Source organism: Curcuma longa, chromosome 10 (genome assembly GCF_044706935.1).
Source record: "Curcuma longa cultivar G26 ecotype Majalengka, Jawa Barat chromosome 10, ITB_CL_G26_1.1, whole genome shotgun sequence".
Taxonomy (NCBI): domain Eukaryota; kingdom Viridiplantae; phylum Streptophyta; class Magnoliopsida; order Zingiberales; family Zingiberaceae; genus Curcuma; species Curcuma longa.
Window position 1 is genome coordinate 2,296,222 of NC_133870.1, and position 25,765 is coordinate 2,321,986.

The following is a 25,765-nucleotide window of genomic DNA, read 5'->3' on the forward strand; positions in this document are numbered from 1 at the left end:
GATGCCTGAACTTCAGTTCACCTGATTAATCTTAAATTTTCATATTCTCCTCTTTCGCTCTAATTTTATTCTAAGTATGAATCTAGTATGATACAAGGTTCTTAAAGTATTCGATCATTACCTTAGGGCATAGTACAGACAGTGGATATATGAAATTTCTAGTGTAACAATTAAGAGTTGAATTTTATAAAACTTAAAATTTGTCATTCACCTCACTATGTGCCTTTTGCATGTATACATAAATTTACTTCCTTATGAAGTCGATTCTAGGAGTTGTTGAGATGGCGGATCCATTTTTTTTCTTAAAGTATTCAATCATTTATTCAAATAACTTGCAATTGAATTGTAATTTCTATTGTTTTTTTTAAGTATCTTTCTCATTTACTATTTTCCTATGAAATAGGTTAAGTGCGTGCTTATTTGAACGAGGGATCTAAAATGTACTGAATATTTAACGAAATAAATAAGAGAATCAAAATTTAAATTTCAAAAGAGATGAATATTTTAGCTGCCAATCTCTAAATGTGCAAAAATTATACTCTAAAATTATTAGATAGACGAATCAAGAGGAAATATCATCTACATTCAGAATTAATCAAACGAAACTTAAACACCTAAATTAAAAAAATATATATATATATATATATATATATATATATATTATTTTTCATGACTAACCAAGATCCACCAACCACTAAAAATGAAAGAAAAAAACTCATTAGTGATTGTCAAAAACTGAAATTGTTAATCCACAAGGATCATAAAAAAACTCGCTAAACACAATAAACATTTGTCACCATCGTCATCACCACCTTCACAACTTCAAATGGACTAAGAAACATTTTAACCATCTTAGCTCTCAACTACTTCGCCCCTCGACTTTCCCCATTAACATGACATGCTTATCATGTAGCTCGCCTTACCTGCACAATCCATTTATATAATCACTTTGGCCCTCTCAACTCATACATCCACTTATTCACCATGCTTAATCCGGCTAATTCTTGAAGAGTGGTGAAGGACATAATGGAAAATGATGATGATGAGAGAATAATAACTTCATAAAAATGATATTTCGACCTTTAACTAATCATCAAAATAATGATTGTTGGAGGATCCAAAAGAACAGACACAAGAAAAGCCAAAACACATGTTAAAATGAAGTTTCCAGACTAAGTAAACACACCATATCTCAACACAAAGACATTGAATTGGCAATAAAATTAGTCAATGCGGCGGAGACGCGAAAGGCCGGAATCATTCTTCAGCCCTTCCTCGAATGATATACTTACTACCTATCAACTACTATTAAATAGGTGAGGACGTAGTAAAGATTACATTGAAAATGCAAGGGTGAAAGCCAAGCAGAATTCACGATGATACAGAAATGAAGAAATGAACATAGTAGTACAAGAACCTAACACCACTTACTGCTCATAAGAGCTGAAAGTGACTGCTAGATAACATATCGAGAAAAGGGGGGAGAAAAAAGAGAATATGATAATTGAAGTTACTGATGATCTGAAATTATTCGCCAAGTTTGTGCAGTTTCAATTCTCCAACATACCTCTCCAAGGCACATTTGGTGTCAGTTCATGCTGGTGAATGAGGTCAAATACGGCATGTTAAGCTCACAACAGCTCGGAAGGGTCAATGCTAAATGTGAAGCGGGCCGCTAACTGGTTCTTGCCCAGAACTTTTCTCCTTGTGCTTCAAAGAAAGATTCAGAAACTGGGAATCAAGATCTCTAATGCTACTGCTGCGATTAGCAGAATAAGGCTGTTCTTGTGGTTGTTGTTGATATAGTTGTCGAAGACGAGCTATCTCACGTTCCAGAGTTTCCTGTTGAACTGCATCACAACATTAAAGAAGCTTCAAATTTCCATTTATTTTCAAGTTGGATGTGCCACTTGAAAAAAAAAAGGCAAGAATAATCTAGGTAGCATGGCACCATGATTTTCAAAACCAAAAGGCATATCAAAATAGGAGCGACTCTATTTACAGATCCAGTGGGCATATTTTCATGCCACTTCAAGTGTAACACTAAAAAAAGGACGCATATTATGGATGATTTCAGTGGGTATTGTGGTAAATTATATCTCTTTTCTGTTCATGACTCTTGCAAAGTAAATAGGAAAAAGAAAGATATCACCTTCCTTTCTACAGATCAAGGTAAATAGGTTCAGTTCTTTTCCTTGTCCCCTTGTTCCCCTCTCTCTCCCTCTCCACTTCTACTCCCTCCCTTCACTCCAGGTAAATAAGCATACCTCCTACCTTTTTGTAGATCAATGTAAAGAGGTTTGGGGGTTTTCCTTCTACTCTCCTTCCCACTTGTTTCCCCTCCTCTTCATGAGTGATGAGTCTTCAAGACTGAGGTTTGGATGGGAACATGCATGAGCAAAGTTATTTATGAGCATGAAGACTTGTAGGTTGATAGGTATGTGATTGAACGGGTAAGTGTGACCAAGCAAATACTGTGGTAATGGCATTTGTGTGTGCATGTGTGTGTGTTGTGTCTGGTTGAATGAGTTAAACGGTGAATGGTTGGAGGTGTTGAATCAGTGTCTTCAGAAAATTTAACTATATATGTAAAAATCTCTTCCGCTTCTCTCTCCAAAAAAGGTAGAATGAAGAAAGCTCATGCATTGAAGGAGATCATCTCCTCATCCTAAAAATTCCGTCCTACCTGGCAAGCCAACCAACTAATCATGGACGTAATTGCAAAGCTTGAGCCTTGTCAATTTGGTAATAGAGCCAGTCTCCACATACATAGAATCCAAACTTGAAGTAATTATCCACAATATGCTGTAGACCATGAGGAATATACCAGCTGGATAGAATTTTTGAACGTCTGCATTTCCCACACTATTTACACCATTTTTCTTGAGAAATTGCTACAATTATAGCTCCATGACTTCAAGTTTCAATGAGAAGGTTGAGATCACTTCTTTCAGTTTCAATGATGGGTTCAAATATATAATAAGGTTCATGTAACTATAGACTGCCAAGCTGAATCTTGGGTTGAAGCACATCAAACCATCAATCTCATTAGCAATGGCCACTCAGTGAGTTGGCTAAATTGCAATAAATAATGTCTGATGGCCTATAATAGAGGTTCATGAGTTGTTGGTGCATAGAAATCTCATGTTGCTGTCCTGAGAAGCCAAGATATTCATTTACAGTCACCTTCCTTACAAGTAGAAGTCTAGGGGAATAGGCAGGAGGACCTCACCAGTCATGTGCTGGCTTATATCTATTGAACAAGGGTGTAGTGGGTGTCGCGACCACCACCCTTCCATTCATCAACAACAAATGGCATCATCAAAAAGAATTCCTCCGTTGTATGAGAAATGCAGAGTGACACGTCACTGTCCTTCCTTGCACGTGGAAATATTGGGAAATCAACCAGAGGTGAGACGGGTTGGCTTGCATCTACTAAAGAAGCTTGCCAAGAATGCCATATAAACTCATGCAGCCACATAGGTGCCTTATGCAAATGCTTTCTAGAACAATGCCTTTCTGCAGCATATCTTGACATTGGAATTCAAGAAAATGCAGCCTATGGGAAAATCAACAACTAAAGATGGAGGCTCAAATGGTTCCTTATTAGGTAGCAAAAACTCTATATTGAAAATTTGAGTAATGTTCCAGTCAAACAAAGATGCAGCTTAAATGATTCCAAATTAGGTACCAAAGCCTCTATGTTGAAAATTTTAGTGTTCAGGTCAACTGGTCAGTCAAATACATCAACATTGATCTCAATTATTTCACAATATAAATGAATCAATAGAGCAGGCATAAAGTTTCTTGTGCAATTGTTTAATGACTTGTTCGAGATTAACAGACACATGATCTCCTATATTGTCTTTTTTAGTCTTCTTTATTTTCATCTCTCTAAATGCTCACTTACTGAATTCTTCAGTTTCATCTTTCTCTGAATGTTCACAAAACTGAGTTAAAGGTTTGTTTCCATGGGTAATTTTCGCTGTACTGGTATTATGATTTCCAAGAAATTTACTTAAATCTTCCATAAGAAAGGGAGCCTTATGCAACAGTAAAGTTGTTGCCGTGTAATCTAGAGGTCACGGGTTCAAGTCTCGGAATAGTCTTTTGCAAAACAGGATAAGACTGCGTACAATAGACCCTTCTTCGGGATCTCATATCGGCGGGAACTTCGTGCACCGGGCTGTTTTTTTTTTACTTAAATCTTCCATAAATATGCAATGATGTAACTGTGGTTAATTGAGGTGCTATGTTCTAACAAGACTCTTTGCCTTGTAAATATCTTATCAAACCCATTTGACTCGTCCATATTAAGTAAATGATTTTAGAATCTTCACAATTGGAATCTACATCTCATGATTATGGTATTATTTCCTAGTTGTTAATTGTTGTAGGAATATTGACAAATAGTAAGGTTATGAAACAGACATAGGGACCAAGGTACATCAGAATTTTCTTTGCAATAATTAATTGAATATTAATAAGTAAACTAGAGAATAAAATTAAAAAAGTAATTTCCGAAGAGATTGTGAGTTTATCAGATTGATGTGTCAAAGTTGCACAAGTCTGGATCTTGATCAGTCAGTGTAGTTTTGAACTCTGGAGATTTTAATCAAATTTCTTAATCTCCCACTTTTGAATGGTCCTTGCTGGATGGATCCTGTGCAATGGATATCACCTATCTATTTGAAACTTTTTATTTGCAGCAATTTAGTAAACCACATACTTGACTTTTACTAATACTCGAATCATGCACCACACTTTCATATTTATCAAATGACGCACCTCTTTTCAAAAATACCCCTCTTTCTGTACACGAGCTTATCCAACCCACCCAAGCACCAAAGTATATTTAAAATCTCAAAAAATACACCACACTTTATAGGAATTTGAAAGCATTATTTCTCTCTTAAAAAAAGCTAAATTTTTTTAAAACCTCAAAATGGAATAAATATGGGGTGGAATTAAAATTAGAGGGCATGGTTACACTCAATAAGAATCCACACTAGGATCAATGTACTACTAGGAGCCTCCTAAATGTCACTACGCTCTTCAATTTTGGTTTCACATTCTAGATAAACTGTTGTAAGTTTTAAAATTTATATAACTTTGAATAAATTTGGCACAAACTCACTGTTAAATTTAGGTATATCATATTCACTCAACAATAATTCAATGTGTTCCTGGAACTCTTCTAACTCTGACCAATGTCCAAAATTTTAATATCTGGACACTGTCGACTATCAAATTTTGATCAAAATTAACTGATGATCTTACCACATCAAAATCAATTCAAACCAAGACCAATGCACTCCTAGTAGCCTCCTAAGTCTCATCATGCCCTTAAACCTTAATTCCATAACCTATGCAGCATGTTGTAGGGTTCTAAAATTTAGATAGCTTTATGTAATTTTAGCACAAACTCACTATTGGACTTAGGCCTATAATATTCACTTAACAACATTACAAATGTGTTCCTAAAACTCCCCAAACTCTAATTATGCCTAAAATTTCAGAATCTGAGCACTAACATCATTAGTGAGTTTTTACACTGTACAATCTAAATAGAATGCTGTGTGGATTTCTGAAATTTAGATAACTTTATATGATTTTAGCATAAACTCACTAATTATCTTAGAAACATTAGAATTAGCTCATACCAAGATCAATGCACTCCTAGGAGGTTCTTGAATCTCACCAGACCCTTAAATCTTAACTTCACAGTCTAAATAGCATGTTGTAAGTTTTTAAAATTTAGATAACTTAGGTCAATCATATTCACTCAACAACAGCATGAATGTGTTCCTGAGACTCTCCTGACTTTCACTATGCCTAAAATTTCAAATTCTGGACAATATACGACCATCAATAAGTTTTGGCCAAAACTCATCTATGGTTGTACGAACTCCAAAATCAGAAATTTTGGGCATGGTGAGACTCAAGAGGCTCTTGGGAGTGCATTAGTCTTAGTTTGGATTGATTCAGATGTGGCTAAGGTTATCAATGAGTTTTGGCCAAAATTCATTAATGGTCATACAATGTCTAGATTTTAAAATTTTGGACATGATCAAATCCAGCAGAGTCTCAGGAATATATTAGTGTTGTTAAGTGAATATAATATGCTTAAATTCAACAGTGAGTTTGTATTAAATTTACTCAAAATTATATAAATTTTAGAAACTCACAAGAGTGTATCTAGGATGTGAAACTAAAGTTGGAGTGCATGGTGAGACTCAGGAGATTCTTAGGAGTCTATTGGTTCTGATTAGATTAATTCAGATGTGACTAAGGTCATCAATGAGTTTTAGTAGTGAGTTTAGACCAAAACTCACTAATGATCATGCAATATCTAAATTCTGAAATATAGGCATGGTCAAAATCAGCAAAGTTCTATGAATACGTTTATATTATTATTGAGTGAATGTGATACACCTGAGTCTAATAGTGAATTTGTGCCAAAATTACGTAAAGCTATCTAAATTTCAAAAACCCACATTATACTATCTTGGTTGTAGAATTAAAGTTTGAAGGCATGATAAGACTCGTGAGGCTCCTAGGAGTATATTGTTTTTGGTTTGGATTAATTTTGATATAGTAAGACCATCAATGAGTTTTGATCAAAACTCACTGATGGTCAAAACTCGTTGATGGTCGTACAATGTCTATATTTTGAAATTTTAGGCATGATCAAAGTCAAAAAAGTCCTAAAAACACATTGGTATTGTTGTTGAGTGAATATTATATGCCTAAATCCAACAGTGAATTTGTATTGAATGTATTCAAAGTTGTATAAATTTTAGAAAGTCACAAGAGTCTATCTAAGGTGTGAAATTAAAGTTGGAGGACATTGTGAGACTTCAAAAACCCCTAAGAAGCATTAGTGTTGACTTGAGTTGATCTAGATGTGATTAAGGCCATCAGTGAGTTTTACCAGTGAGTTTTGGCAAAACTCACTGATAAATTTAAACTTATCATATTTGATCCAAATCAAGACTATTGTACTCTTAGGACTCTCCTGAGTATAATCATGTCCTTTAATTTTGATTCCACCCCATAGTTAACTCACTATAACATTTTTAAGAAAAACTTTTACTGAGAGAAAAACAATGCTTACAAATCCCTATAAAGCGTGATCTATTTTCAAGATTTTAAATGTACTTTGATGCTCGAGTGGGCCAAATAAGCGCATGTATAGAGGGACGGGTATTTTGGAACAAGGTGTGTGATTTAGGAATTAGTAAAAGGCAAATGTGTGGTTCCGTAAATTGTCGTTTTATTTGTAATTGCTGTGTATAAGCCCCAATTACAAAATCCTAATTTTTATTTTATGCCATCCATGTTTGAAATCTTGAATTGTGCTAGATTTGGCATGGTCAAAATCAACCATTTAGATGAATTCCAAAAATCCACTAGATAGCATGGGCCCGTATGCCTCTCGTGCATGTAATCCCAGTGATGCTTGTATAGATGAGTGTTATATATATGAAACATATTTTGGCATGCTTCAAAACATGTCAAAGTGTATCGAGATGAATTCAAATGCCTTAAATATCTAATGTTTATGTTTCTTAGTCGAGATGCTTTTATATTTTTGTGGCTTGTTTCTTTGAATTTTTAATTCAATTAGCAATCTAATCATTACAATCATACTTTTAAAAGAAGACAAGTGAAAGAGGAAAAAAAATAAATTAATTTGAATTCATTTCACATGTTTTATTTAATGGGTGTCAAGTATAAGGGCGTAATACAATAAAATTTTAATTCAATTGAATTACCAATTGCTATAAATTTACTTCAAAAGTAGAAAAATCTAAGGGTAAATAAGTTATTTGAGTAAAACTTAATTGAATTAATCTCAATTTGAACCAAGCCAAATATTGAGACAATATGGTACAACAAAATGTTAAATCAATTAATTATCTAACTTCAATTGCCTTATGTTTAGAAGTAAATAACTTAAGTGAAGTATGATTAAAGGAGTAAAACTAATTTAAATTATCATGACGAAGCATGCTGCGTCAACATCTACTATACCAAAGTTATACTGTTCTAGAGGATTGAAACCCCCATAAGCTTTAAACCATGATACAACCATTGTTACATTCTTTTAGAAATTGGATCCACCACCATTTCATTTTTTTCCATAACAAAAACTATCTTGTAGGGGAGAACAAGGAATTAAATATCGTGTAATGTCGGTCGGCATGAGCAAAATTTACCATTGCGCCGACACTGGCATCACTGAGGTCGTTTCGACTCGTGACAGCCTCGTGAGGTCACGAAGGTTGCCGCAACCCCATGGGGCCTCCTTGTGGTCGTGGAGGCCACAACGAGTTTTTTTTATTTTAACTTTTTTTATTATTTTCTTTTAAGTTTTAATTTTAGATTGAAATTTTTATTTTTAGACAATAATTCCTTTCCCCTCTTAACTTTTTCCTTCTTAATTTTTTCATCTTTCATCCATTATTTTTTTCTTCCTTATTATTATTTTTTCTCTTTCATTCATTAAATATTTTTTCTCCATCCTACAAGAAGTAAACAAAGAGAACCCATTAAGGATGATTTTTTTTCTATCCTTCATTTTTTCCCAAGGTAAATAACCTCTTTAAGGATAATTATCCTTTTTCCCTTCTTTATCCGTCCACGAGATAAACATAGAAAAAAAACTTTAAAGGACATAGAAATAAGATTATTAAGAAAGATAAAAAAATTAAATATAATATAATTTCTAACTTTATAAACTATACTACTACTAATGAACTAAATTATTCTATATATAAATTTGATTTAATTTTAATCTTTTCAAATTAAATCTTGTTTAAACCTACTTAATCTTGTCATGCATGTTTGATGGATTTCAGTTAACCTTAAATTGACTTAATAAGCATCAAGTATTTTACAAGATAATATTAAAACTTAAACTCAACATTCAACATTTCAAATAATCAATAATAAGCACCTATAATGATCAAATATTAATAAAAATATTTTTATTTAATATATTTTATATTTTAAAAAGTAATAAAATCATATCAGTACGGTATGATGCAGTACAAAAATCGTATCATTCCGATCATAAATCAAAATTCTAGGATGGTTTGAAATTTTAAATCTTGGATGAGAATCACCTTTTAGTCAACATAACTGGATCATGAACCCTCTGTTCTATTGTGGTGGCAAGGAGGATGGAGGCAACAAGAGTTAAGGTGAGGCCTTTCAGCATTAGGGGAGGGGGTTGGGGAAATTTAGTGTTGGAGTGGGAGCAAGAAGGGCAATTTCATGGCTGGCAGTACAGTCAGTTACTGATACCATAAATGTGTACTCCTAAGCAGCCAAGTGTAGTGAAAGGCAAAAGAATCTATCATGATTAGAACCATGGTTGCTTATAAACCATATGATGTTAGGGATTTGTCTATGAACATGCCCAAGGTAGGCCATGGCTACGAAAATATCTGAGATAAAATGTGAGAAAGAGTAGAGCGTTGTCAGTGTGGTTTGCAGAATTTATTCAACTAAGGTATTAGTAATGTTGCAAACTTATAAATGAGAATAACTCCATATTCCATATTGATTAATCCATATTATTATCAATCACAAACCCAGTATCTTACTTTACTGTAAACTCCTCAAAAACACGAGGATCATGAAAACTGTGACACCATGAAAAACAAAACACTTACGTCGTTTTATAAGCTTCTCCTGAGCTAGACTGTCAAGTCTCTGCTTCAAGGTTTGATTCTCCAAATTCAGAATAAGATTTTGCTGGTCCAAAAATTCAAGTTCAGCAGCAACTTCCAATCCTTCTGCCTGTTGAAATTGGTGAAGTTGGAAGAGAGACAGAGATTAAAAAAAAGGCAAAAAAGAATGTTCATTGAATTCCTTGATTAAGATATCTAATATTTTTTAGCACTAATTCAATCTCTCAATCTTGCCTGTAATGCCTGGACATGATTTTCAAGCTCAGCAATGTACTGGAGTTTACGAACCCGAGACCGCTGAGCATATTGCCTGTGATACAAGATATCAAGTTCAAGAAAAACTTGCAAAATAAATTTCACATATTTTATTTCTAAACAAAAATTCACGAGTACACTAGAAACTGCACAACCCCCACCCCACCTAAAAAAACTGCCAAGCACAAGAAGAATGAAAAGTAATTCCGTGTGTCACACCAAGCTAATTTCAATTTGGAAGTTGTTGGCTTGTTGTAAGGTTCCTAAATGAGCATAGTGATGTTTGCACATTTTATGCTATATAGCCATGGATGATTAATACAGCAATTAAAATTAATTTTCTAGATCTTATAAAACGCTCTTATTATTTAGTTTACTGATCATAATAAACTAAATAGATTTAACCTTATCATAGGAGAATAAATTATTTTTGAGAATAGATCATTAAGGACTAGGATTATAGGAGAATAGGTCATCACTGGCCTTGTAAAGGAACCACAACTGCTCTGTTTGGATTATCTCAATTTTCTTTGGCCACCCTGCTGCTCTAATGGCATATTACAATGCACAAACTTAGATTGGTAGATCCACTCGCAACACAAACTCCAAATATTTGGATTCCATCTCTTTCTCCATCTTCCCACATACCAATAAGAGAAATATCCGATCTTGAGGCCCATCACACTACTTAGCTCCCTCTTGCCTGCAAATGCAACCGTCTCATGGAATCTTCTTTGATCCAACATAGTCACTCACCTCCAACTACGAATCTAAAAATACCAAAAATAGACTTACACTCCTCTCACATAGTCACCCGACACCCCATTCATTGTTACCTTTTTCCAACGAACCGTCATTTCTTTTGTTAGACTCCGTTGGCAGTATTGGTGATCCGACCCCCCACCTATCTTCACAACCATTACAACAATCACCTTGGCATCTCCTATGCGTGAGTCCTCTCAACATACCCATTATCAATACTTGCATCCTTTTTTTCTAGGGCAAAAATTAAAAGGACGCCCCTTAATTCCATTATTGTCAAAAGGGTGCCCTATTTTTAAAAAAAAAAATCAAAAGACGCCCCATCCTAATTTTTCATTCTAAAAATATCCTTATTTCAGCACTTTAGCGTTGTTTTAGTACTACTATAACATAGAGTAAAATTGCTCAACTACGTCAAAATCACTACCCATGGAACATTCAATAACAACCAAGCCTTATCCTACTAGATAGGATCGGCTACTACACATGGAACATTGCCATAAAAAAAATATTTTACTTTATCAACTTAGATTAAAATCACTCCAATTTGGTCAAAATCACTTCACTATTGTAACAACTATTTATCATAGTTGCTACACGTTGTAACAACTATGACCATAGCTATCGCAATTGTAGCAGCTATGGATTTATGATTTAGCTGCTACAATATGAAGCAAATTGTAGTAATTATGGTCATAGCTGCTACAATTGTAGTTGCTATGGTCATAGTTACTATAACAATGTTGAAGTGCTTTTGACGAAGTTGGAGCTATTTTGGTCAAATTAGTATTGATTATTTTGGTACGATAGTATTTAATGTAGTGAACAAACTAAAGAATTAGCAAAATATAAGAGTACAACATTCTGAGATCATTCAATGAGCATGAACTCATACGCATGACATGCATGATACTTCATCTCATGTTTAGAGAAGTAGATCAATTTCCAAAATATGGTAATAGGCATAGGCCTTAGGCATGAGCTAAGAGATGTCTACCTGAATAAAAAAAAGTATATTAAACTTGTAGTTCATCAGAAAATTATGGTGGAAAATTATTTTTTTCATTGATAGGATATCCTCCTTATATACAAAGATAAATATCTTAAAATTAGAGATGTGATAAGTATGAGTTAATTACAATCCATCTAAGAAATAGATTACAAAAATAAATCCCCATAAAATAGGGATAAAATAACAAGTTGCCTAGTTTAAATTTCAACACTCTCCCTCAAACTAGCTCAGCGATAAATACTCTCCTAGTGTTTTGAAGGCACAAGAATCGAGCTCAATCTTCTCACTAATAGTGATGTTTGGTTGCCTGGATTCTTAGCAATCCGTTGTAACCAGATTCCCTCATAAATGCCCAATGTCAAAGCTTGAAATTCAACCTCGGCATTACTTCGAGCAACTATTGTTTGCTTTTTACTACGCTAAGTAACCAAATTTCCCTAAACGAATGTACAATATCTAGAAGTAGATCTTTGCTCACTAGGTGAACCTGCCCCAGTCAACATCAATGTAAACCTCCAAGGTTCGTCATGAGTCTTTTCCTGGGTCCCTTTTTAGATATCTCAATATTCAAATAACAACATCCATGTGATCAACTAAAGGATTTCCCAGAAATTGGCTAACGTAGCTGACAGCAAAACTTATATCTGGACAAGTGTAAGTTAGGTAGATAAATTTGCCTACCAATCGTTGATATCGTCGTTCATCAGCTTCCATTTCATCAGTCCAAGACCTTAACTTGGTATTAGGATTCATAGGTGTATTAACTAGCTTACATCCACTCAACCCAGTTTCTTGTAGTAGGTCAAGAACATACTTTCTTTGAGATACAAAGATTCCTTTGTGACTTCTAGCAACCTCCATTCCCAAGAAATATTTGAGTTGTCCCAGATCCTTGATTTCAAACTCCTTAGATATGAGTGATGACTTGAGCCTTTTGATTTCTAATTCATGGTTTCCTATGAGGACAATATCATCAACATATACAGTTAGTACTGAGATTTTCCCACCTGGAAAATGTTTCACAAATAGCCTATGATCAGCTTGAGACTGGGATTAGCTATCTCTTTTAAGGACTCTAGCAAATATGTCAAACCAAGCTTTGGGTGATTGTTTGAGCCCATACAAGGCTCTCCTTAGTTTGCAAACTTTTCCTTTTGTACTATCTGTCTAAAATCTTATAGGGACATCTATGTAAACTTCTTCCACTAGATCTCCATTTAAAAAGGTGTTCTTCACATCTAGTTGAATCAAAGGTCAATGTAAGTTAGCAACAATAGACAGTAATACCCGGATGGTATTGAGTTTTGCAACCGGTGCAAAGGTCTCCTAATAGTCAATCCCATAAGATTGGGTGTAACCTTTTGCCACCAGTCGAGTCTTGTATCTATTTATGCTTCCATCTGAGTTCTACTTGATTGAAAAAATTCACTTATATCCCATAGTTCTCTTTCCTTGAGGTAGCTCAGATAGTGTCCAAGTCCCATTCTTTTCAAGGGTTGTGTATTCCTTTAGGATTGTCTTGCACCATTCAAGAACTTTTAAAGCTTCATACACATAACTAGGAATCCTAATCTTGTCAAGTGATGTCACAAATGCTTGGTATCTTGGAGATACACGAGAGGACATATAATTGTGCATTGGATGAAGAGTACAAGATCTAATACCTTTTCTGTGTACAATAGGTTGGTCCAATGTGGGATCTGTCTATGGAACTAGTTCTATTAGATCCTGCTACTTTTCAAATTCAACTTGGCCTAGAGTTGACTTATGATACAACTGAGTTTCGTGCAAAGACGCAAGATGTTTTCTCCTCGCATAGACCTTCACTATGTCATGGGAAGGTGGTGTGTTCTTTTGTGGTTCCGAGATAGATGGCGCATATGATTGTGATGATGATGGAGTTGATGGAGAGTTGAGTGATGATGATGGTAAGATTGAGGAAGGACTCGGTTCAAGAAGGGACTCCCAATCCCAATACTGTAATTCAATTTTGTTCTCCCCTGAATTGTGGTATTAGAGTAGTATGGAATGTGTTCAAAGAAGGTGACATCCATAGTGAAAAATTTTATAGGTGACAGAAGAGAAGCACTTATAACCCTTTTGTTGGCTGAATATCCCAAGAAAATGCACTTAAGTGTGCATGAGTCAAACTTTCCCTAATACTAAGAGTGGATGTGGACAAATACAGTACATCCAAAGAGTTTGAGAGGGATGTTGGAGACAATATGAGTGTAGGATACATGTTTTGTAGAACTTGAAATGGAGTGCTGAACTTAAGAAAGATAAGTAGCTAGTTAGGACTGCTTCCACCCAAAATTTGGTTGGAGCGTGAGCTTGGAAGAGTAAGGAGCAGGCTACCTCAAGTATATGATGGATTTTTCATTCAGCTATTCCATTTTGTTGGGTGTATCAACACATGAACTTTGTTGGACTATGCCATTGGATTGGAGATAGGAGCTAAGACTGGAATTAAAGAAGTCTTTGGCATTATTTGTTTTGAGAATCTGTATGTCAACCTAGAACTGGGTCTTGATCATGGCATGAAAATTCTGAAAGATTGTGTGATCTCAAATTTTTCTTTCATAAGAAAAGTCCAACACAACCTCATGTGATCATCAACGAAAAATAAGAATCATCTAGAGCCAATAAGACTTGGATTTTTGAATGGTCCCCAAATGTCCTCATGAATGAGAGAAAGGTTGTGTTGGTTGATATTGACGGGGTGCATAAATGTGTATGGTATGTTTAGCATACTGGCATACATCACACTGAAAGAAATCAGGACTTTTATTGATAAATAATGAAGGGAAAAGATATTTCAAGTACATGAAATTTGGATGTCCTAATCGATAGTGCCACATCATAATTTCATTTTCATTATTGGATAGACTACTAGACCTAAAACTATGGATTGGCTCACAGTTGAGTTCAATAGACTGTCTAGATGTAGGAGAGGCTTCAAGAAGGTAAATCTTACACGAAGTTTAGCACTGTCAATCATCTTCCCGATGCTCAAGTCCTGAAAAACACAACAATCACCAAAGAACTTAGTTTCACAGTTAAGGTCTCAGTTGAGCCTACCAACCGACACGATATTACAAGTCCAAGCACATAAAGCACAGAATTGAGATTGATATTGCTGGAAATTTTAATTGTTCTCGTTCCAACCACTTTGGCACAGGTGTCATTTGCTATACGCACGATTAGATGTTTGTCACATAATGTAAATGTTGAGAATAACATTCTATCAACATTCTATCACCTGTCTAAGGGTGTAAACGAGCCATGTTCACGAGCTATGCTCCTAAAGTTCGTTCGATTAAGTTAACGATGATTCAAGAGAAGGACTTGCTTGTGTGCATTAGCCATAGATTACATCCCTATGCATTGCCATAGGATTGCTCATTGACGAGTTGGAATTTGAACTCTTAAACAGATTGTTCTGCTGAAATAACTTTTGGAGCATATTCCAGCTGCTCTTTCGAGAAAGGAGAACTCACAAATTTTGAATTTTCAGTAAACGCATGATGTGCCTTTGCCTCATGGTTAGGAGGCTTCCAATCGACTGGCTTTCCATGGAATTGTCAGCATTGTTCTTTGAGATGGCCTGGCTTTCAGCAGTGATCGCACCAAGGCTTGTTCTTACGTGGTCGACTGTCACATGTATTTCGAGGCTCCCCAACACTGCAGTTTGTGCATTGACTTCGAGCTACTAATGCACTGGAATTAGCAAAGGAGTCCTTGCCTCGATTCGGGATCTTTGAGATATAGGACTGTCCCATCATTATTCGCTTGTGACTCTCCTCTCAGCGCACTTCTACAAATGCTTCCCTAAGGCTAGGTAGCGACTTGGTGCCGAGAATTCTGCCCCGTACTTCGTCAAGCGACTTATCAAGCCCACTTAAGAACTTGACGACACGCGTCTGCACAATCTTCCGATAGCAATTTTTGTCCTCTGTACACTTCCATTTGGGAGTTTCAAACATGTCTAGTTGTTGCCAATACCAATTAAGTGAGTTGTAGTAAGCTATCACTATGGACTCCCCTTGTTGGAGACTTTGTAGAGTGTTTTCCATATGAAATAACTCTATAGCGTTGTCACGGCATGAGTAGGTTTCCCAGACATCCTCCCAAATATCGATGGCAGAGGTACATAGCAACAACTTTTCACCAATCTCCTCCTTCATCGAGTTGATCAGCCACGACATCACCAAATTATTCTCAACCCTCCAAATGCGATGCTGTAGAGTTCTAGGATTTGGTTATGGAATAAAGCCAGTTAGATAGTCATCTTTGCCCCTTCCACTCACGAACATAATCATGGATTGGAACCATTGAAGATAATTATGGCCATTAAATTTGTGAGTGGTGATGGGAAGGAGACTACCTTTTGGAGAAGAAGGCATGATGCAGGAGATGTCGGAGGAAGTTTCTACCATTTCTTGCACAGAAAAATCAAAGTCGGCCATGATTCTACCACACCTGGAGATAAACGTGGAAGTTGACTGCTCTATTTGTTATCGATGACGTCGGAATGGAGGTTGACGTTGCTGCTACTGGAAGAACCAACAATCATATGGCTTTGTCTTGCAGCTGGAGGAAGAACCAGCTGCTAGGGTTTCTACGGCTAGGTTTTTTTGTGGCTAGGGTTTCTACTCTGATATCATGTAGTTCGTCAGAAAATTATGGTGGAAAATTATATCTTTCATTGATAGGATATCCTCCTTATATACAAAGATAAATCCCTTAAAATTAGGAATGTGATAAGTATGAGCTAATTACAATCCATCTAGGAAATATATTACAAAAATAAATCCCTACAAAATAGGGATAAAATAACAAGTTGCCTAGTTTGAATTTCAACAAAACTAATCCAATTAAAGTAATTAAACTAATTAATTATATTTGTTTAAATTTTTTACATTATTAAGTTAATTAAATTTAAATTAACTTAATTACTAGAATAAACCATTTATTAATAATTGCTCATAATTAATTAATTATTAAACTGCTATTAGTTATAACCATTTTAAAAATTAGTTAATTATCTAAAATTCTTACCCTACACCCTATGTCCCTGCCTCTTAATGTCCCAACTCCTGTATATGAGTCTTCCTTGCCTTGCACATGCATAGAAAGGCGAGAAAAACAACATGACTCTCGCACACTACCTTCTTAATGAATGCCATAAGACATCTCTCCTCCTTTGTCTAGAAACTGCAATGGATCTTGACACCTCTTCTCCTTGTCCTGACAGTCACAACGATTTCTCTTAATGAATTTCTTCTACTTAGTTAAGAGTTTGGCCAATTTCATCAAATTACACAATTGAAATTTGAGAGAATTCTTAGTATGCATTCAAAAACACACTCAAAATTGGATTGTCCAATGTCAATCCTAATCCAACTCAATCGGATCAATTGCCCATGAAATTGTATCAATTACGGCATACAACGTATAGAAATCATTTTTACAAATGATCAGCAATAAGGAAAAAACCCACTTCCAACTCCATGTACATAAAAATGACATCCAATACAGCTTGAGCACCTTTATTTAAATAACATGAACAGTGAATTCAAACTCTGAACAAACCCAAATTCCCTTAAAACCATCAGCTACCTCACTAAACTTGATTTCAAATTTTTAACAGCATACCAAGCACCCAAGTTCAGGAGGCAGAACAATGAAAATCCAACTTGTCACCAACCCAAAATCCATAATATTTTATACTGGTATCCAGCCTACAAAATGCAAGCATCTAGTACTAGCTTCAAGCCTAAACAAATTCAGTCCTGTACATTAGCATATGTTCAGCAGTGTTCAGTAATGCTGATGACATCATGGAAAACACCAAATATTGCTCCAGGATGCACCAGCAAACTCAGATTTTCAAAACAAGAAGCATTTAAAATCCATCTGCACCAGATTCCAGGCCATCCATACAGAGTATACCAATTTCAGCATCTCTTGGCTTTGAAAATGTGATGAGAAAAGAAGTAGACAATGCAAGAGAGGGATCAAAAGAAAAGGAGAGGAGTTTTGTGTTGTCACTATGTCATGAAAGGGAGAGGTCATCACTAGGACATGGCAAGAGAACTAGTCACCGCTAGCTGCTCCTTATGCCCAGTCTCAATATTGCCTCAGGCAGTTGTACATAGGAGGTAGAATAAAGGAAGAGGGACATTGTAGGATCCATGTGAGGGCTAAACGTGATCCCACAAAAGAGATGTGGATGTGAGAGACATTAAGACCAATTCATAAAAGCTAACGTTTTACAAGTGAACTGGATTCAGTTCAGACCAATTCAGCCTTGAATATAGCCCAAATCAAACCCAGGTTAAACCCACTTCCTATTCCAGCAAAACCAACTAAAATAACATCTTCTAGACTCTAATTGGGTCTCAATTTTCCTCAAACTCACCCATTAAACCATTACACCAAGTTTTAATTTAACTGTTCAATTAATAACTTGAATTTAATTAAACTTGGGTATAACATATTGTGTCAGTTTCAATAGGCAGTAGAATAATATATCTTGACCATGCTGACTGAAATGTTATGATATTTAAATCCTTCGCTAAAAGATAATTAATGGAGTCAAAATCAATAATAGTTAATAAAGTTGACATCAGTACCTTGTGTTAGTCCCAACTATTGATCATTCACAAAGTAGAGTAGGAAAAACCGAGGAAGGAGTTGTGAATGAAATGAGGAGTGTGTAAACTAAACTTAATAATCATAGAAGAAATGGTCCTTGCTTAAGTTGCACCAAGTAAAACACATTCCACAACAAGTATCATTTTATTGAAAATTGAAAATATATTACCTAAAACTTTGTCTAATACATGGGATCTTAATGCCTTTCCATACATTGATATCACAACTTACTCTTCATAAAATAATATTTTCTAAACACACTTATCTAGAAAACCTAAACACTGCCCTTTATGAAAACTAGTTACACTATCATATCTCATAATTTATGAAAATATATTTTCAGCTTATATATAGTTACAAAATCATGTTTTCCCATAATTTTATAGAAGGACTTCCAATTCTGATTTTACCATTGCTCACAGGAAATTTTTTTGCCATAGGAATACAGAAGTCCAATGGAAAAGAAAGGAGAACAGTTGCAACTAGTTATGATTTTGGCTACTGTAGAATTGATATTCGGTATGTACTATGTTTAGTTTAACAACAACTATTCTACTCATTAAGTTTCTGATTGGTGCAGAAAACAAAACTAAAGATTATTACATGTAACTATAGGTATGAATGTAACAAAATCAAAGGCTATCTAGCTGAATATTTTTTTGTTACAAAGAAAATTTCTTAGGATAAGTTCGTAACTGTCTTTGATGTTTTGTTTTTAAAATATATGCAAATGTAGAATGAGAACTTGAGAGAGAGAGAGAGAAGTTCAATTCACTTGAACATTTTATAAGGAACACATAATGTTAATAAAATTCCTACTTTGCTTGAGATTTTTTGAAGTTGATTGGCTAACCAATTATCTCAAAAGCTCAAGATAAGGGGAAAAAACCAAATTTATATATTTATATTTTTGATATTCCCCTGGGTACAGTTAAACTTATCTAGCTCATATGCAGCCCATTGATTTATGGGATAATATCATGATCTGAAGAACCCCTTGCTCTTGCTGAAGTTAGTTAATCACTTATCTCAAATATATATATACAGATTCTTAATAAGATTCTTGATCTCAAGAAGAAAAGAAATATAAAGGATTTCAAATCTTTAAGAAAGTAATGTTTAGGAAAAATGGCAAAGTTTAATTGGAGCTCAACAAGCAACCAGAATAATTGACATAACCTAGATCTTGATATTGATGCTAGACAAGTCATTTGGCAATGCACATGAAAAAGCAATCCGCACATGCAAAAGAACTAAATTGGCAATGAATTCAAACAAATCCAATGTAATAAAAATGGATTCAGACTTACTGTTTAACTCTCTTTGAATCTAATTCCATCTGCTTAAAACTATCCTTGTTCTCAGAGGTACTCTTTACATCTTGAGTAGAATCTGGATGATCATTCTTTTCACAGAAACTAGGTTTGAATCCATCAGATTCAGTACTAGTGCAGGATGACCGTGGATGAATGGTCTTTTCCTTTTCAATAAGAGTGCTGCTAGGATTACTAGTGAAATTTCCTGTAGACTCCCATACTCTGTTTTGAGGCCTTCCAAATGAATTCGTATCTGGAGAATAAGGGACCTGATGTACATCTTTACGGTGTTCAGACTCCTGGGAATTCCAAGGAGAAAACACTGGAAGGCCTGGAATGCTCAGTTGCCTGAGTTGCTCCTGACCTACATTACCAGTATGGGAAAAGTTCGCTGCATCTAAATATGCAAAAGAGTCACTTGTAGAACGGCGATGAGCTGATCTCCTCACTGGCATCTCTGGCTCATTAAGCAAGTCATCAAGCCAGGATGGTTGTTCCTCAATTAGAAAGCTCTCAGAGGAAGTGCGTTGATGGTGCCTTTGCCCCTCTTTTGATCTAGGGACACATTTGGGTCCTATAGATCCATAGTCAAAATGGGATGGCGATACGATTGGAAAAGGGCACTTTGGAGGAAGAAAAGATTGCTTCCCACTATGCGCTGAGCTCTTTGCAGCAGTTCTCATATTTGCCATAAACTTATACGGCTCCAAACTGTTTGAGAATGAACGTCCAACACAAAATAATTAAAAAAATTAAGATCAAACTGACGCGACAAGAATTGAAATTTTCAACGGAATAGTACTAAATTAACAAAGAACAATGAGAATTTTTTTTTTTTTGAAAATTCAGAAGAAGAGAACCCCAAATGTCTCTGAACTCTCTTTTTTAGCCAAAAAAAGAAAAGAAAAAGAAAACTCAGCTTTGCATAGAGATCTTATACCAAATGCCGATCCATCATTCCAACCAAAAGAAATCATGAACAGATCAACTTTCGACTGGCCTCAATAGCGCTACGAGATTTGTACCATACCTAACTCTATGACATGAAATCATACAAGAAAGAAAAATGATGCGTAATAGCGGAAAAGCAGAACTTGATGTGTGCAAAAGTAGGACGAAATCAGTCTGGAGGACATGAAAAACCTTGCTTGACCAAAGTCCCTTTTTTGTTGACGATATCACGAGCCAGAAGGGAAATCTAAGAATGAAAACCATCCGAATCCAATGAAAGCATGGTTGGGATAATACTAACCAAATCGACACGAGATCGTAGCTCCACCGATCGATCTACTGAGATCCAACTCCAAAAGGAACTTGGATTCGAAAAAGAGAGAAGACCCCTTAGCCAAGAGCTCAGGGAAGAAAAACACAAGAACGAAGCAGAGAAATTTTTTTATTAAAAAATCTATAATGGACAAACTATGGACTTATACTTTTAAGTGAGGGTACTATCGAAAATAATGAAATTTGTTCAGTGCAATGACAAAAATACCCCCAACCTTGTTTATTGTAACGACAATATATTTTTTAATCTCATAAAAATTTTCTATCAGATAAATCTTTTCATACAAAAATTAATTTACAATATATTATAATTAAAAATTAATTTATAAATATTTAAATAAGTGTGAATCATAATCCCTAGGTCACATTCAAATTGGTACTTGTCGACAGGATGGCTTATGTTATAAAAATATTAAAAAGGTCCGGAATATAATTTAGTTGATTATGATGAAATAAAGTTATTGAAGTGGATAAAAGTCGAATTTTAGTAAAATCGAGGCATGTCCTCTTCTGTTGTGGTCAATTGTAACTTTTCGATTTATCTCTTTACATATGATCATGGGATTAATCGTGTGGGATCACTGGGATGACGGATTCATATTTTGTTGAAATGAAAACATTAAAAGAATAAATTCTCATTAAATTTCTTTAAATTAATTGCCCCTCTTTATTTGACTAGTCTAATAATTAAATTCAAGTTAGCCGTTCAGATGAATTAATTAGAAGCTACGATTAAAATTTTTGAACTATTACATAATGTAAATCTGATCAAACATGGAAGACGAATGCATGAAACAACCTTTTAGAATATAGAGAACCCGATATAATAATTTAATAAATATCTAAATTAATTGGAGTGACTGATCCCAATTTTATTATAATTTTTAATTTATTTTTTTAAAATGATTAATTATAATTTTTTAATTTATTTTTTTATAAATGATCATGATATTGATCATGTGGAATCGTTGATGAATTTTATATTTACTATAATAAATATCCAAATCAATATAGGTTCAGTTTTGATGAAAATTACTATAGCATGCGGAAATTTTGAATTGATCAACAATGATTTGACAAATATTTAGATCAATTTAGATTTATATAACAATCGTAGTTTTGGACAAAACTCTTATATCATGTAAATCATTTAATATATCTCGACGACCAAATTGCATTATAAATTGTTGGGTCAAGTTGGTAAAGAGGGACAATTATAAAATATTTAAGGATTTTGTGCCATATAGAATGTCTTTTGATAATAAAAACGTGGTCTATTGTTTTTTTTACCCTCTGTTAAATACCTAATGAATCATTTAAAAATCTATGTATATTCTAAAATATTTTTCTCCCTGAACTCTAAACCTTTAATCATCCAGTAAGATCATTTAGTGATTATATAGACGTCGGATAGAGGAAAATTTAAGAGAAATGAGGTAAACATAATTATCGGATAAATTTTAAAGATTTTCTCGTGAATCTAAAAAAAACTTGACCTCTCGTCTTGGTCTCGGCAAGCGCCCTGCAGCATGTGTCGACCTCCTCTGGTCTCGACAAGCTCCCTACAGCATATGCCGAACTCCTGCTTCAGTCTCGGCAAGTCTCCTGTAGCATGTGTCTGTTGGGTTGCAAGGGTGCAAACATAGTCCCGCATCTAAAACACATGGAAAAGATTATAGATTTAAAAGGATGGAAGATATCTTCATTGGTATGAGACCTTTTGGGAAGAGCCCAAGAACAAAGCCATGAATGAGGGCTTAGGCCCAAAGTGGACAATGTCATGTTATTGTGAGATATTTTGATTCCATCGATACTAATAATTGATATCAGAGCGAGGCCACTCTTCACCGGACTAACCGCCGGAAGAGCCATGATCTAGATCTAACAATGTGGGTTGAACTTTAAACAAAAGAAAGTGAACTCCCGTGTCTGAATCAAGAGGACCAGACACCAGGCAGAAAGTCATAGTTGCGGCTAGACAGGAAGTCTTAGTAGGTCGGGTGGACCGAGGGCAGAAAGTCTTGGTGGGTCGAGAATTCGGACATCAAACGGAGGCTTTCCATTTGAGGGGGGCCTGTGGTCCTTTGTTTGAGGAGAGGATTGTTAGGTTGCAAGGGTGCGAACATAGTCCCACATCTAAAACACATGGAAAAGATCATGAGTTTAAAAGAATGGAAGATATCTTCATTGGTATGAGACCTTTTGGGGAGAGCTCAAGAACAAAGCCATGAGGGCTTAGGCCCAAAGTGGACAATATCATATCATTGTGGAGATATTTTGATTCCATCGGTACTAACAATGTCGACCTCCTGTTTCGGTTTCGGCAAGCTCCCGGTAGCATGTGCCAACCTCTTGCCTCGGTCTCAACAAGCTCCCAGTAGCATGTGCCGACCTTCTGCTCCGGTCTCGGCAAGCTTCTTGCATCATGTACCGACCTCCTACTCTAGTCTCGGCAAGCTCCCTGCAGCATGTGCCAACCTCCTGCTCCGGTCTCACCAAGCTCCCTACAGCATGTGCCAACCTCCTGCCCCGGTCTCAGCAAGCTCCCAGCAGCATGTGCCAACCTCTTACTATGGTTTCGGCAAGCTCCTTGCAGCATGTGCCGACCTCCTATCTCGGTCTTGGCCTGTTTTCATACATCGGTGTTGGCCCACTGTAGTGCAAGACTCTTATCCGGAGACTTGGTCATCTCGCCCAATCTGAAAACTTTGGAGTCGTTTCTACCGAAGAGGTAGGAATGCATTCTCAATATATATATAAGAAATCTTTCTAGGGAAGAACAAGTATATAAGAATATTTCTCAAACGAATGCTAATATTTCAGAAATTGACTACTATAAAAAAGTAACACATGCCCATATATACAGGTACGCACACATCCCCTAGCTTCCCCAAGCCATCAAACTCCTGCCTAGCGTCGCGCTCTAACTTGAGCGTCGGAGTGGCTTGCCGGGATCTACCTCCGGCGCCATTCTAACTCACTTTTTGAGTGTTTTGCAGGTCACTTTTTCTTTCCCTGCCACTTCATCTCAGGAGCATGCACGTCGGTAATCTTTGAATCGGTATTGGAACCATCCACGATGTATTGGCTGAAACAATTTTAAAATATCCCTCTCCCATATGTCCATTCTTATACTCCTCTAAGTCAACTTTCACTAGGCCGATCAACAACTTTCAATTGAAACGACAAAGACCTCTAACACCATAATATCTCTCGGTCATAAAAAACCATGCGTTTTAATTATAATCGATAAATTTTGAAAGGGTACATTTCAAAGGCGCATTTAAATTTTATTTTTTTCAAAAGACACATTTGATTTCAATTTTATCCCTCTCCAATCGATGACTTCATTCGTAGTTTTCCAATGCATTCGAACTACATTTTAATTAAAACTTCTTTTGTTTGTTTGGATCCATGTAACATTTATATCTCTCTATGCGGAGAAAGCAAATATCTTCTCTCTCTACTCTGTGAAAATAATCCATCTCTCTCAGCCCGCCAAAAACAATCCATCTCTCTTTTATCGTTGAAAACCTCAAAAGTCGAAACTCCTATAAACTCTCAACTCGTGGTAGGTGAGTGAGGATTTTCATCAAAACTCACCTACTGATAAGCTTTCCCTCTCCCATTCAAATTTTGGGTTTAGTTTTGCCTTATCATCTTGTGTGTTGATGCCAACAGTGTTCATCCCCCTCCTTTCCTATTATAAACCATGTATTCCTATTTCACAATGCGCTAGAAGGTGTTTCAACCTCTCGATCTCAATCATCTCTAAATGCCTGTATTCTATTTCTAATATTGTTATAATCTATTGCATATGTTTAGGGATTATCTTTTCACATTAACTTGCATTCTTTGATATTCTGCAAGGTTTAAGGTTTCGTAGTTGCACACGACCTCACTTTTTAGGGTTTTAGAGTGTATAATCAAAATTCATTGGATTTAAAAAACCATCACAAATGTGGTGTTAGATTTAAAAAACCAACACCATTATGGTGTTGTTGTTTAATAACTAACACCACTTTAATACTGGATTTCAAAATACAACACCACTCTAAAGAGCAATTCTCAGGTAATCAAAGCAAAGTGGTTCTAAATTTCTAAAATCAACACCACCACTATGGTGACTGCTATTCTAAAACCAGCGCCACCCAATTTTAAAAAACAGTGCAGTTGGTTACGACGCAACATGGTGTTGTTTCTGAAAAATCAACACCACTATTACTAAAGATGGAGAAGTTACTAAAAATGGGGAGGATATAGTGTTATATTAATGTCAAATTTTGCGACCAATATTTGTGCATCTAAACATTTATTTTTTCATATAAATAATTTATATATTTTTAAATTATATATATCAATTTATGATGGCCAGAAACTCCAATGGATGAATGTTTTACTTTATTATTTTTTTGACGCTCCAATAATGAAAGGAAAGCATCGTGGGTCTGTTCGTTTACATGATTGACACATAAGCGATTATTAAATAATTCCCTTTTGTTATTTTTTTGGGCATACAAGATATTCACTAAATTTGTGATCTATTAGTGAATATATTTCAAAGTTGGAATTCAACATCTCAAACCTTTAGATTTTTAAGTACATATTCAACTTTTGAAAGTTAAAGATACCTCATATTTTTTCAATTTGGTCAGCTCATAGAAAACTAATCATTTTAGATTTTTCAGGTGTCCTAGTTGCTTTACTAGAAGAGATGTGTCTCTTTTGCTTGGTATTGCAGATAGAGGTATTTGCTTGGGTGACCTCTTTCTTGC

At 35.3% G+C, this 25,765-nt stretch overlaps 1 protein-coding gene across 1 annotated transcript; it reads right to left on the reverse strand.

Moving 5' to 3' along the window:
* Positions 1 to 1,192: 1,192 nt before the first annotated feature.
* Positions 1,193 to 21,080, reverse strand: LOC141836154 (uncharacterized protein At4g06598-like). Its single transcript, XM_074723573.1, has 5 exons — positions 20,959 to 21,080; positions 19,701 to 20,417; positions 9,936 to 10,011; positions 9,684 to 9,810; positions 1,193 to 1,850 (listed from the first exon to the last, which is right to left on the reverse strand). The coding sequence occupies exons 2-5, from the start codon at positions 20,396 to 20,398 to the stop codon at positions 1,657 to 1,659; spliced, it is 1,095 nt and encodes a 364-aa protein (XP_074579674.1). The 5' UTR covers positions 20,399 to 20,417; positions 20,959 to 21,080; the 3' UTR covers positions 1,193 to 1,656.
* Positions 21,081 to 25,765: the final 4,685 nt, after the last annotated feature.

Coding starts and splice junctions, on each gene's coding strand:
- LOC141836154 (XM_074723573.1), bottom strand. CDS start 20,398: ATGGCAAATATGAGAACTGCTGCAAAGAGCTCAGCGCATAGTGGGAAG. Junction 10,012..19,700: donor GATTCAAAGAGAGTTAAACA/GTAAGTCTGAAT, acceptor CTTGTATCACAG/GCAATATGCTCAGCGGTCTC. Junction 1,851..9,683: donor GGAGAAGCTTATAAAACGAC/GTAAGTGTTTTG, acceptor GTTGTGATGCAG/TTCAACAGGAAACTCTGGAA.